Source organism: Thunnus maccoyii, chromosome 9 (genome assembly GCF_910596095.1).
Source record: "Thunnus maccoyii chromosome 9, fThuMac1.1, whole genome shotgun sequence".
Lineage (NCBI taxonomy): Eukaryota > Metazoa > Chordata > Actinopteri > Scombriformes > Scombridae > Thunnus > Thunnus maccoyii.
This window is the reverse complement of record NC_056541.1, coordinates 34497986-34510761: the sequence shown is the minus strand read 5'-3', so window position 1 is coordinate 34510761 and position 12776 is coordinate 34497986. Positions and strand designations below refer to the sequence as shown.

General features: G+C 42.9%; 1 protein-coding gene across 5 annotated transcripts in view; it reads right to left on the bottom strand.

Moving 5' to 3' along the window:
• Nucleotides 1-12776, bottom strand: part of zmat4a (zinc finger, matrin-type 4a) — a 128406-nt gene that overhangs the window by 21572 nt on the left and 94058 nt on the right. For 4 of the 5 annotated variants that reach the window (XM_042422166.1, XM_042422167.1, XM_042422169.1 and 1 more), the window contains one exon: nucleotides 11861-12082. In XM_042422166.1, coding sequence (XP_042278100.1) covers nucleotides 11861-12082 — 222 coding nt within the window. Of the gene's footprint in view, nucleotides 1-11372; nucleotides 11550-11860; nucleotides 12083-12776 lie in introns of all 5 variants that reach the window. The other variant, XR_006098220.1, reaches the window with a different exon arrangement.

Genomic DNA, 12776 nt, shown 5'->3' with positions numbered 1-12776 from the left:
TTTACCACCGAACCCGCCTCCTCCCCCCACAGAGGAGTGTTTAGTGTTTTTAGTTCAGGCTGGTGTAAAAGCTGTCAATCGAACTCTGGTGTTGACCAAACAAAAGGACAGAGACCGCTTGAAAAGGAGGGTCTCAGTCTGCTTCCCAGCAGATTCTTAAAGCAAAATGAACCAATCACAGGATTTTAGGATAGTAGATTTGTAATTTTAACATAATTTCTAAAGCTGAACTTCTATTAAAAGCCATTGTGAGCATGAACCGGACTGATAATTTTTTCCCCTCGGTCCGTTGCATTAATGGGGTCACTCAGCTGACAGCAAGATGAAATTTAATTGGAAGAAAAAGTCCCTTTCCATGAACACAGACCATCAACTTCTTACAAGCTGCACTGAAAGGTTAATAACATATAGAAAGTTTAAGTCAAAGGCAGTTTGAATAGTGGTTAATAAACTATCCAAGTCCAATAGACTCTATCTGCCACAGTCGCCTGTACATCGACTCAACAATAACAACGGGGCTTTCTCATCGGGCGCTGAGTTGAGTTATTTCATTTGCTCGGTAGTAAATCTCTGGTTGTCTCTCAGCTAATTGAGACCTATTGCCTGAGTCACTGGGAGGGAACATGGTGGCAGTATGACTAATCAGCAGCGTAGCCCTCTGTGAGGACTGTTTATGAGCAGGGAAAAGGTGATGCAGGTCCATGGTTCATGGTAAATTAACCAGCAGCCATCTGCCCCACTCAGATGGTGCAAGTTTAGCTCATTCCCTCTCTGATTGCAGCAGGACACCCAGGATGAAAGCACATATGCTAAATCTGCATACGAATGAGACAAATTGTTTGGTAAGTTGCAACTGTGGGGCATATTCTAATAGATTGCTTTGTGAAATGGACTTTCACAATCAAATCATCACTCAAAAGTATTTTCATCGCCTTGAATGCTCACCAAATGACGGATAAGATTAGCCTCTGAAATTGGATACAGTTATGAAATGTGCATTAAGTACAGATGTAATATCTTGAGGAGAACAGGCAGTTGTTGGACTTCTGCTGGTCCAATCTAGTGTTTAAATTGAACCAGTTAGTATATGCAGGGACAGGCTCTGCCCTTTGTTTCCTCTTGAAGAGGACCTTGATCAGCCATTTGTAATTTGCCAGTCTCTGAGACTACTATTAAGACAGTAATAGATCTATTTTAGGGTCAGGGGGAGTAGCAAATATAACACACAGCCAAGAGCAACAGCTTGAGAGCTGCTGTTTCAGGGCTCCATACAAGGACGAGCTGGAAAACAGAGAAAGTGAGAAAGAGGGAGACGTGCTAAATCACATCTGCCAGAAACACATCTCCTATTAATGGGTGTGATGGAGTCTGGAAAAACACAATTTGTCTGTCGGGGTGTTTGACAGGCTAGACTACAATCTAAATTTAGTGTTTTGGAGTGAGCGCTGACAAAATCAAAGAGCACTGTGTCTTCTTTTGGCAGCTACATGAGGATTCAAAAGGAACTGAGTGACCAGGATAATGAGAACGAGCGAGCTGACTGCTGCTTGATCTGGGAGAACATGACTGACAGTAGACTTTAGACATTATATGTGTGTATTTTTTCTCTTTTAACCGCTTTGGCCCGAGGGCTTTAGAGTTACTCACTAAAATCTCCTGAAAAGATGCTGCTGTGGAACTGAACATTAATTAAATATAAGATGCTCTTTTTAGTGAATTTTTAATAAATATCCACATACATACACAAAGTAGCAACAAAAACAAAATCTGTTTTAAAGTAGGGTTAGAAAAACACTAAAAAAAAGAGAAATTTACACACAATTTCTACTTTTTTAAAAATGTAACCACAGCGTGTTGTTCATTGGACTCTTACAGTAAATAATATTATATGGTTTATATTCAGCTTGTATCTGCCTTACAGATGTTAAAACAGTGAGGAGTCCCTGTTCTGTGTGCACACTGATAGTTGTCACACTAATGACACTTTGTGCATCCGAGCAAGCTGTGAGATGAATCAACCTGCGTGTGAACATCATCGTCTGTGTTTTTCTGAGCAGTCCCTCATTAATAAAAGGAGGTAAAGGGTGTATTATTAACAGGATTCAACATTAGCTATGAATTTTTTACACCACAGCTGCTAATTTTCACACAACTCCCACAATCCTCCATTCGTACTGTACTAAGAAAGGACTATACGTCATTACCCAGAATACACTGTGACAACAGTTCAGATCAATCACGCTGTTTTACCTGAGAATAAGCCATGCTAAACTCTAAACTTCTCATTAGTGCTTGATCATGATGACTTGGACCATTATTATTACGACTGCTCAGTGTTATTTCTCTGCTTCTCTGTTCTGTATTTGACCCACTTTGCTTTCTGTGCTTTGTTGGACCAATCAGATTAAATACCAGTTAAGAGTTAAAGGACCAGTGTGTGTGCAGGATTTAGTGACATCTAGCGGTGAGGTTGCAGAACTGAGTACCCCCCCCCCCCCTTCCAAGCGTGTAGGAGAACCTACAGTGAGAAATGAAAGGCCCTCTCTACAGCCAGTGTTTGGTTTGTCCATTCTGGGCTACTGCTGTAGAAACACGGCGGTGCAACATGGCGGCCTCCGTGGAAGAGGACCCGCTCCCTCTGTAGATATAAAGGCTCATTCTAAGGTAACAAAAACACAATGACTCAGGTGATTTTACACTAAAACTAAACACTAAACTAACTAAACATGCTTATGAATATTATATTCCATTTCTGCTGAGATGCCACTAAACTCTACATATGGCACCTTTAAGGGTCTTTCAGTTGAATCGGCCGCTTCGCTATCCAGCATTCACTTTATTCATCAAAAGCAAGGCAGGTGTCTGTTGGGAACTGATGGTATTGCCAGTGAGATTAACATGAAAGTATGTTCTACATGTTTCCAATCAGACTTCACAGCAGCTTATGGTTTGTTTGCTCTGGTCTGAATCAGTGGATGATTTGGTTAAACTTTGTATGTTTTCCCGGTTAAGTTTCTTTTCACACAGAGAAAAATCCAAGCAAACCAAAATGCATCATTAAAAGCTGTGTGAGAACCTTTGTTCACTCCACTTATTGGTCAGATGTGTCTGAGGCAGGAGTGAGAACGTAAACACAGGAAGAAGGTCCTGAAGAAGGTCCTGAAGAAGGTCCTGTAACCAAACACGTTCTTTGATGTTTGTCTAGGTCGGACCTCAATTAATTCTCCAGCTGGCTGCTGGCAACTGTTAAATTTGCTCATCTAAATCCCAGCATGCAAAGTACACCTGGCTATGGGAGTCATTTAGCTCAAACTTGCAGAGTATACATAGTCGGGTCTGATCGAGGTTGTTCCAGAGTTCATCTGGGTCTTGGTGCAGTTGTTTTGGTCTGCATCCCGAGAACGATTACAGAGTTCAGACCTGCCTAAATGAATTACACCAAGCAGAAAACAAACCCCTTAAATCACTTTCTACTAAAGCATTTAAAAAAACAAATATAGATCACAAGGCTGTTGCTAACATGCAAAAATATTAGACTTAACCTACCGAACATGTCAGTTCTGTCATTACAGTTGAGATGGCTGTATAATCTTTGCTTTGTCTGCTGTTGTTTTGATAAATAAAGAAACAGATTTAACATTGCATTACATGTTCAGCAGGAACATACAGTATCCTGCCTCTCGCCACGTGAAGAGCTTCCTCCCTGCAGCTGTCTCACCGGCCTCACCAGGAGAAGCACTTCATGACTATGAGCTGCTCGGTCTGAAATCATCTTTAGGGCCTGTTCAAACAAGAGATGCACCAGACGCAGAGCAGCATAATGTACTGCTCTTCTGGCAGTCATGCTAATGGACGGGAGTGAAAACACCAGATGCGGCACAGTGAGGAAGTTAACTGAGTTTATGTGTTTTGATTCATTTTCACGTATTGTCAGCTATGCTAGCATTCATCCATTGGTAGGACAGATTGATTGCATGTTATTATATCGAAAACACAGTTTCAAAGTGTGTGTGTAACAAGGCCTGTACAGTGTAGAGGACAGTCTGTTTCTTTTCTTTAATTCCACTGGAGAAAACCTTTTAAATTCTTCCCTCAGTGAGGAAGTGAGTGTTTTTCCCTTCTCACGTCCTCCCTGAGTAAGGCTGTGACAGCATGACACTGACCAGACCAACACCGCGTCAAAACTCTTGGAAAGTCAGATGGCTGACAAAATAACCAACATTAATGATTGGGCGAAAAGTATTTAAATGGACCAGACAACTCTAAACATGGACACACAGACTCCCTTTGGGGTCTCACGTATCCCCAAAGACTCTCCATCTGGGATCTGCTTGTCTCATTATAAATGTGGTGTTTCATGAACTGCATTCATTTCACATTAACTGCTGCTTTAACCTTTTGTATTCACTCTTATCTTATAGACATTTATATTTCTGATAATGTTAGAGATGTTTGAAGAAATGTCATGTTGAATTTATGTTGATATGTTCTGAATGTTATATATATATATGTTATATAATCACTATATAAACAGTAGGTTAAAATCACCTAATTGTTTTAACTTGTGTTTTACTGTAGTGTTAGACAAATATATTTTGATAAGCATATTAGACAAGAAGTCTTATTGAATGATTGAAGTGTGCTGAAGTACAGTAAGAGGAAGCTTAGAGGCTTAATGCAAATGTTTGGTTGGTCCTAGTGATGCCTAAAGTATGTGATTCTTGCGTGTACAAACTCTTCATTCCCCAGTGTAGGAAATTAATTTACCATCTCAAGTCAGAGTATCAGCCACACCTTAGAAGTCCCAAACAAAGGAGTTAATATTCATTGGGAGGTTTGGTGGGAGCGGCTTATCCACGCCTCAAAACACACCCAAAACTCTCGGAATTGATAAAAACAGGAGCCTCAGGGGGCCCCGAGGCTGGCCCTCAACCCTGCTCTCTGAGGAGCCCCGAGGCTGGCCCTCAACCCTGCTCTCTGAGGAGCCCCGAGGCTGGCCCTTAACCCTCTCTGAGGAGCTCCGAGGCTGGCCCTCAACCCTGCTCTCTGAGGAGCCCCGAGGCTGGCCCTCAACCCTGCTCTCTGAGGAGCTCCGAGGCTGGCCCTCAACCCTGCTCTCTGAGGAGCTCCGAGTCTGGCCCTCAACCCTGCTCTCTGAGGAGCCCCGAGGCTGGCCCTCAACCCTGCTCTCTGAGGAGCCCCGAGGCTGGCCCTCAACCCTGCTCTCTGAGGAGCCCCGAGGCTGGCCCTCAACCCTGCTCTCTGAGGAGCTCCGAGGCTGGCCCTCAACCCTCTCTGAGAAGCTCCGAGGCTGGCCCTTAACCCTGCTCTCTGAGGAGCTCCGAGGCTGGCCCTTAACCTTGCTCTCTGAGTAGCTCCAAGGCTGGCCCTCAACCCTCTCTAAGGAGCTCCGAGGCTGGCCCTTAACCCTCTCTGAGGAGCTCCGAGGCTGGCCCTTAACCCTCTCTGAGGAGCTCCGAGGCTGGCCCTTAACCCTCTCTGAGGAGCTCCGAGGCTAGCCCTCAACCCTCTCTGAGGAGCTCCGAGGCTGGCCCTCAACCCTCTCTGAGGAGCTCCGAGGCTGGCCCTCAACCCTGCTCTCTGAGGAGCTCCGAGGCTGGCCCTCAACCCTCTCTGAGGAGCTCCGAGGCTGGCCCTCAACCCTGCTCTCTGAGGAGCTCCGAGGCTGGCCCTCAACCCTCTCTGAGGAGCACTCTGCGCATTTTGTTTTAATCTTTTTCTGAAACGAGACTCAGAGTGCTTCAGTATCAACTGAAGAGTGGTTCCTTTTGTTTTCTGTTATATTTTTGTGGTCTTTTTAGAGTTTTCCTTTTGAAGAATTACCCGAGCCCAAACGGAATACAAAGCAGTCTAACCAGAAATAATTTTATTCGACCACAACATCACCAGAAATCACAGAGATCACAGCTGATGCATGCTGTCCACATCCGACTGATTGCAAGACTGCGCCAGTGACGTCTTGACCCTCTGCTCGCTCTGAAGCAAGACAGCCAGACAGCCCAAAGGCTCCGCTGTCGAACCGACGGCTCGGCAGCCAAAACGCATCCACAGAGCCGCCCGGAGCTCAGCCGGCCCCAGAGACAGCTTCAGCTGAGGAGCCCTGCAGGCTAACAGGCCTGCACACCAACCTCAGATCCAACTAAGCAGATTTATTTTAGATTCATTTCCTTAGAGAAGTTAAAGACCATAGCGTCCCTCCATTTTGTTATAATTTTAAGTTACACACTTCACTATTGCCAACTAAGTGAATAATTTATCTCACAACTTAAGCCTTGTTATTCATTTGTCTTCTTATTCTCTTTATCATGTATTATTAAAACATTTAGCTGTTAAATAAAATGTCTCCTAGGAAGTTGTCCTGTTATGTTTCTCTGCAGTGAGGTCACTGACTTTCAGATATAACACTGATTAATCAGTTTTTTCTCTTGAAAGCAAAGAGCGGTGCCCCATATAACTTTACAAGTGTTTAATATTAATAATAAGAGTAGAAAAGGCTACAACAGTAACATCAAATCAAAAGCTAATTTTACTGGCTATAATCACAACTGTGGCCAGAAAATGTTCTCAGCTGTACTTCATTAACAGACTGTAATAATCTGTCAGCTGTGGTTTCACTGGTCAAAGACCAGCAGAGTGGTGAGTTTTCCTACATAAACATTAATCTTAGACGTGCAGCCAGCAGGTTGATGAGTGTCTGTGTTACAGACCAGACTTACCATCAGTTTGTCATTATTAAATAGGAAACTATGCCTGATGAATATAATGGCACCTTTGATGCCAGGAGCGGCAGGATAACGTCTGAATACTGAGTGATGTTATGTCGACCAGTAATGTGAGATCTGGTCAGTGTTCTTATAGGAAACTGGAAGGTTTACACAGATGTTTAAAACTATGTCAACCACAAATACAGGTCTGAAGTTTTATACACAGAAAAGTCATAATGCTATAATCGCTATGTTGGTGAGAAAAATAACATTTAGATATTATCAGTAAACCTGCAATAACCAAGTAACGAGTTGAGAACATCAACAACAACACAACATCTACTTGTAAGTTGATGCTGCATATTTAACTTATATTTCCACATCCGGCAGTTACAGATCAACATTATCATTCATCTGGAGTCGTGTTTCTGTCGTCCTTTAGTCCATCCATCCATCCATCCAGAAGTAATCTACTTCAGAAGAGCTTTTCTATTTGACCTTAACCTCAACATTCATCTCAAATTTGAATGTATCATAGTGAAAACACACATGACCAATCCTGATAATATAAATATACAGCATACATCATCCTCTGTATTTCAAGAGTTTCATCGTTTTGATTCTCATCATCATTCACACATTTAACAATCACTGAAGTCAGCTGTATAGAAACGGATGCAGCAGTAAGAATAAAGAGATGCTGACCGTTCCCTCACATCCAACACAAGAAGCATCTGTTAGTGCCGATTGTGATTTCTTGTTATCCTGTAGAGAACAAACAGACTCGTGTCAAATAAACTGACCTGTGCACCGACACATACGAGCTGTAAGACAGAAAAATGGTTCAACTTCCGTCAAAACCTTCACACATCAGCTTCCTCCAGTCAGTCTCGTCTGTCTCATCCTCTCCTTGCTACACATCTTCCTTCAATAATATATTGATATTATTGAAAGAGCATATTAATGCTGTATTACAGCAATAGTAGTTGTAATGGCTAATAACAATCACACTCTTGCCTACGTTGCATTATTTTATGTTTAATATTTTCCTCTCTGGCAAGAAATTACATGACTAGTGAATGATTCTTGTGTCTGCTGATGTTGGAAATCACATTAGCTTTAGTACATAGTAAAACTAATTAATAAAACAAGGGAAATGACAGCATGCAGGTATATTTAAAGATTCAGTGTTCACCAAATGGCATCTCATGAAATAAAACATCAGTGTGTAAAATGTTGTTTATGCCGAGTTTATCGTGAGCTTTTCTGCTTTATTCAAAGATCAACATTTAGTTTTTAATGTCCAACAAGTCAAGACAAGATAAACATGACCTGGTGGCTTGTTGACAGCTGATCTGACCAGCCTGCCGTCTGGCTTTGCAGTGTCTGCTCGTCACTGTGAGAAAACCTCAGAGAAGTTTGTTACTCAGACGCTTCCACCACTGAAGCAGAGCAGATTTCTTTTAGCTGCCGCATGGAGACAGAATGAAGGGAGATAAAAGCTCTGTGTGTCTGATGTTTCAGCCTCTTATAGGCGCTCCATTATATTCCTGTGCAATTAAGAGAATTAAGTAGCAATCATCTCTTTGTATTCCTCAAGGTTTAGATAATTGAAGTGATCTATGGAACCATGTGCCATCATTAGCCGGGCCTCTGCCAGAGAAAGACTCCGGTTGAAAGTGATACTCCACTAAAATATTTCTCTTTAACTATGCAGGAAATACTCAACACATTCTCACAGCCAATATATAATTCATTTACTTCTGATAACTGAACAGTATGGGGCCTTTATTCCTGCCATGGTTACCAGCAGCCAGTGTGAACAAACCAGTAACACCATCAGAGAGCTTTAATAAGTTTGGTTGATTGAAGAATTGGTTGTTGCCAAGTCTTCGTCCCTGTAAAATGCCGTCAATCAATTTGGGAGCGACAGCAAGTTCAAATCTTGTGTTTTGACCCTTTTGTAAGATCTCGGATCTGCAGGGGCCCAAAATCCCCAGATTCAGTTTGTGTTAACTGATTTTTGGTAATTTGGTTGATTATTATTATTTAAATTTGTACCATCAACTAAGGCAGCTGATGCATTATTATTTGATCTTGTGTCAAACCTTCAACGTTATAGTTTATTGTGTGGTTACATAAACCATTATCCTAAATACAGTTTAATCAATCTATCACAGATTAAATTACACACAGAAGGCCTGGCGTAGTATCATTCCAGCATAAGCACTGGTTTCTGGGCATATACTGACGGTGCCATGGATGCCATGGTGGGAACTTGGGGGTGGCAGAGTAAACACAGTGCAGGGAGGGTTGGAGCTTCCAGCTAACAGGTAAATCTATCCATGTGTCGAAAAACTGTCTGAGCTAAAAGTTACAAATAACTGCGTTCACAGTTAGGAACGAGTGACTTTATCTGATTATGGAGTAAAATTGCCCATATTTGTCTTCATCTCAGAAAAAAATAACAAAATGAACTTTGAGAGAACAGTAACCAGCGGCAGTAACCAGAGAAAAGTGCTTACACAATCTGTCTGCGTTAGTGTCTTAATGGACTATCTCCTGCAAATTAATTTTCCACCTCATTTACATTTCTGCAAACATCACAGTCCTCACTGTTACAGTAAATGAAACATTTCATCTCGACAATATCTACGATACACTTTGAACAGAGTGAGCAGTAAGAACTGACTACTGGACCCTTTGCAGACTCGTTATGCCAAAATGATTTGGAGCCATTTGAAAGAGCGCAGGTGTACAGTCACATCCATTTTTCTGGTAGCTGTAAAGCAAAGCTATATTTTCTTGTACCTACATAACTCTGTACCCTTTCTGTATCTACAGACAGCTATAAAACATTTACAGACCTCCTTTTAAAAAGAGCGGGTGTGTTTTTCATTACGGTCCGAGCTAAGAGCTAGGTGGGCAGCAGGTACAGCTGACCCCTGGAGGGTCCTTTCTACACTTCAAACACAGGAGCAGAGGAGAGCTAATGGCCTTCCTCCTCTGCGGATACTCTCCCTCTACCCCCCTCCACCCCCCCCTCTCATTTCTTTACCATCAACTTTTCGTGGCTGTGCACCAAACAATATGCAGACCCCAGGATGACGGCACCTCCCACCTTCTTCTTTGTGGGAGCTGTTGAATATTTCATCACATGGCAATCTTCAGAGTCAGACTGCACATTTTCTCAGCAAGTTGAGAAGTGCAAGAGGATGTTGCTGGTGGTCAGCTAAAGGGAACGGCAGCGTCAGATGGGCCAGAGAGGAGAAGAAAGCAGCAAAAGGAGCTTGGGCTGAGAGATGAAAGAGGAAATATCGAAAAGTGCTTCAAGTAGAAGCTGTGAAGGAAGCATCTGCCAGCAGCAGCATCCTCTGCCTCCCCTCATGGATACCCGGCTATGCCTGCTGCGCTCCCATTCTCCTATCCACAGGCTCTCAGTGGTGGTTTTGCCTGATAGGATGATTTGCCACTTCATTACTAATTGATAATTGCTGGAGAGAAACTCTCATTAGACCAAGTGCTGAACAGTTCAGCTAACACGCTGACATTTTCAGCCTATCCAATGACTGTGTTGATGTTGGCGAATCAGTCTCTTAACACGGTGCAAAACCAGGCGCTGTGCAAAGGAGATGAAGCCACAGATAAAGACGGTTTTACATTACAGACCATAGCCTCCGAGTGGAGCGGTGGAGACGACACTTTGGTGCATAAATATAACCTGTATGCTGAAAAGTGTTCATGACATGTGACCATGAACCAAAACAGACCAAACTGTATTTCATAAAGACATCAAAAGTTAACATGATGAAGCCGAGTTGACATCAGACACTGGATTTGCCCTCAACCAGCCACAATGCACCTATAGACATAAAGAACCAATCAGGCCTGGAGTTAGGAGTCTGTGTCCAATCAGCTGTGAGGACTTGTTTCACCCATGCGGTGCAGTCACGTGCCAACGCCCTCTGGGGCACCTCTGGGCTCCTTCTGCTCTTCTGGCAGCCAGCCCTCCACCGGCTGGAATAATATTGTGTAATTGTTATGGACATATTGTGACTGGGAGACCATAAGCAAGAGCGTTCTCTCCTCCTCCTCCATAAAATTAACAGCTTGTGACACACTGGTGGACTCCAAAAGGACTCCAGCTGACAGCTCCAGTCGCGAGGGCTGAGAGCCAGTTCAGCAGTGGACAACTTACAAAAAGCTGCAATGTTTCCAAATGAATGCTGCTCTTTACAACTGATCAATATTACACATGTTACATTATTGGCTACCGTATCTGACTACACAGTCCCTCATCCATAAAGATGTCGACAAAAACCAAAGACAAAAAAAAGCAAAAGCAAGAAATACAACTTCAATATCCAAGTAAAACTGTGTGGAAGAGAAAATACTAACAGTTGCTCCATATACTCATATATATATATAACAATTAGTGAGGTAATTAGATGGATGATGTGCCCTAAAAATCTTCGTTTAGCGTGTTAGCATGCTTACATTTGATAATCAGCATTAAATACAAAGTATAGATGTAAAATCTTTGGTTCCAAAGAAAATAATCAGTTGCGTGGTTAACTTTTAATGGTGTGCAATAACAAATAGTAACGCAAAACTTCATTGATCCCCATGAGGGAAATCCTCCCTCACCTCCCTATCAGGCAGGTCAGAGGTCAGGGTCAGTCACTGAACGGCTCCCCTGCAGCCTGCAGGGTGTCAGTATCTTCCTCGAGGCCACTTCAGCTTCAGCGTGTCTGCTGACAAGGAGCTTGAACCATGAAGATCACTCTATTAAGGGATGATTTCTTCTCCCACTAGGTCACTCTCCTGTCCATTTAAGTACATTATACAGTGGATGAGAAGCCCTACGGTCAGCAGGACTGTGTATCGTTACTTAACACCTTGAAATGACTGTTCTGTTAGTTTGAGTCTGACAGCCACTGAGGCCATGAGGTTCAGAGAGGTTGGTCAAAAATCAGCTCCATAAGGTTGTTCGTATATGAATAAAAATTAAAATGCATGCAATGGAAATGATTTAAACATAACAGTCAGACTTGGAGAAGGACTCGTGCATGAATTCTACTAAATCCCAGTAACATGGTGAAATGTAATGAGTCACCTCAGCTGTGCGTCCATACCTTTCATTTCGCCCATGTCCAGGGTCTTGCCCAGCTGCTCTAGCAGGTCTGCTCTGGCGGCGTTCTTCTTGTGCTTTTTGCCATCGTAATGTTGCTGAGCCATGCCGGGGTTGTTGAACCAGGCGTTGCATAGCTGGCAGTAGCGGTCTGAGTCACGGCGCTGTCGTGGGGAGGTCATGGGAGACGTTTCTGGGGAGCTCTTTACAGGACTGGGGGAGGCCTCTGAAGGAAACACAACAACAAAATACAAAACTGAGGCCCTGCAGAGCTGAACAAGGTTTTAACTCACAGGCACAGGTGCCTCAGTGAGCTACTGAACCTGAACCTTTACTGTTTTAATGGAAAATAAATGGTAACATCCTGATCTTCTGCCGACAAGAAGCATCAGCTTTGATAATCTATTTCTATTGTAATTGAAAAAAGTCAGTGATGCACCACATCATCTGTTACACAAATGCCACCCACAAAGCAAGCTCTTTGTTTCACAGTGTGTTGTTAAAAATATTCTTTAAAATGCCAGTAAAACAGGATCACCTGGAGAGTCTAATGAAATCCAGAATAACCAAAATCCTATAAGCAGAATTTTATTTTTCAAATCAAAATGAGACTGAACATGTCGATGCATCAGTGCTTAAACTGAAGGCCATCATAAGGAAATGGCTTTCTCAGTTAGTGGAATAATTTGACTGGCCTGCACGGAGCCCTGACCTCAACCCCATCCAGCATCTTTGGGATGAACTGGAACGCCGACTGTGACACGGGCCGACACCAGTAGCCAACCACTGAATAGGAGCAAATCCGTACAGCCAGGGGAGGGTGCAGTGGAGGGTGTTCTAGCTGCAGATTGATGCTTACATGGTCAATAATCAAATACAAGTGTACTGTTTGTGTGTCCACATACTTCTAGTGAGAGGAA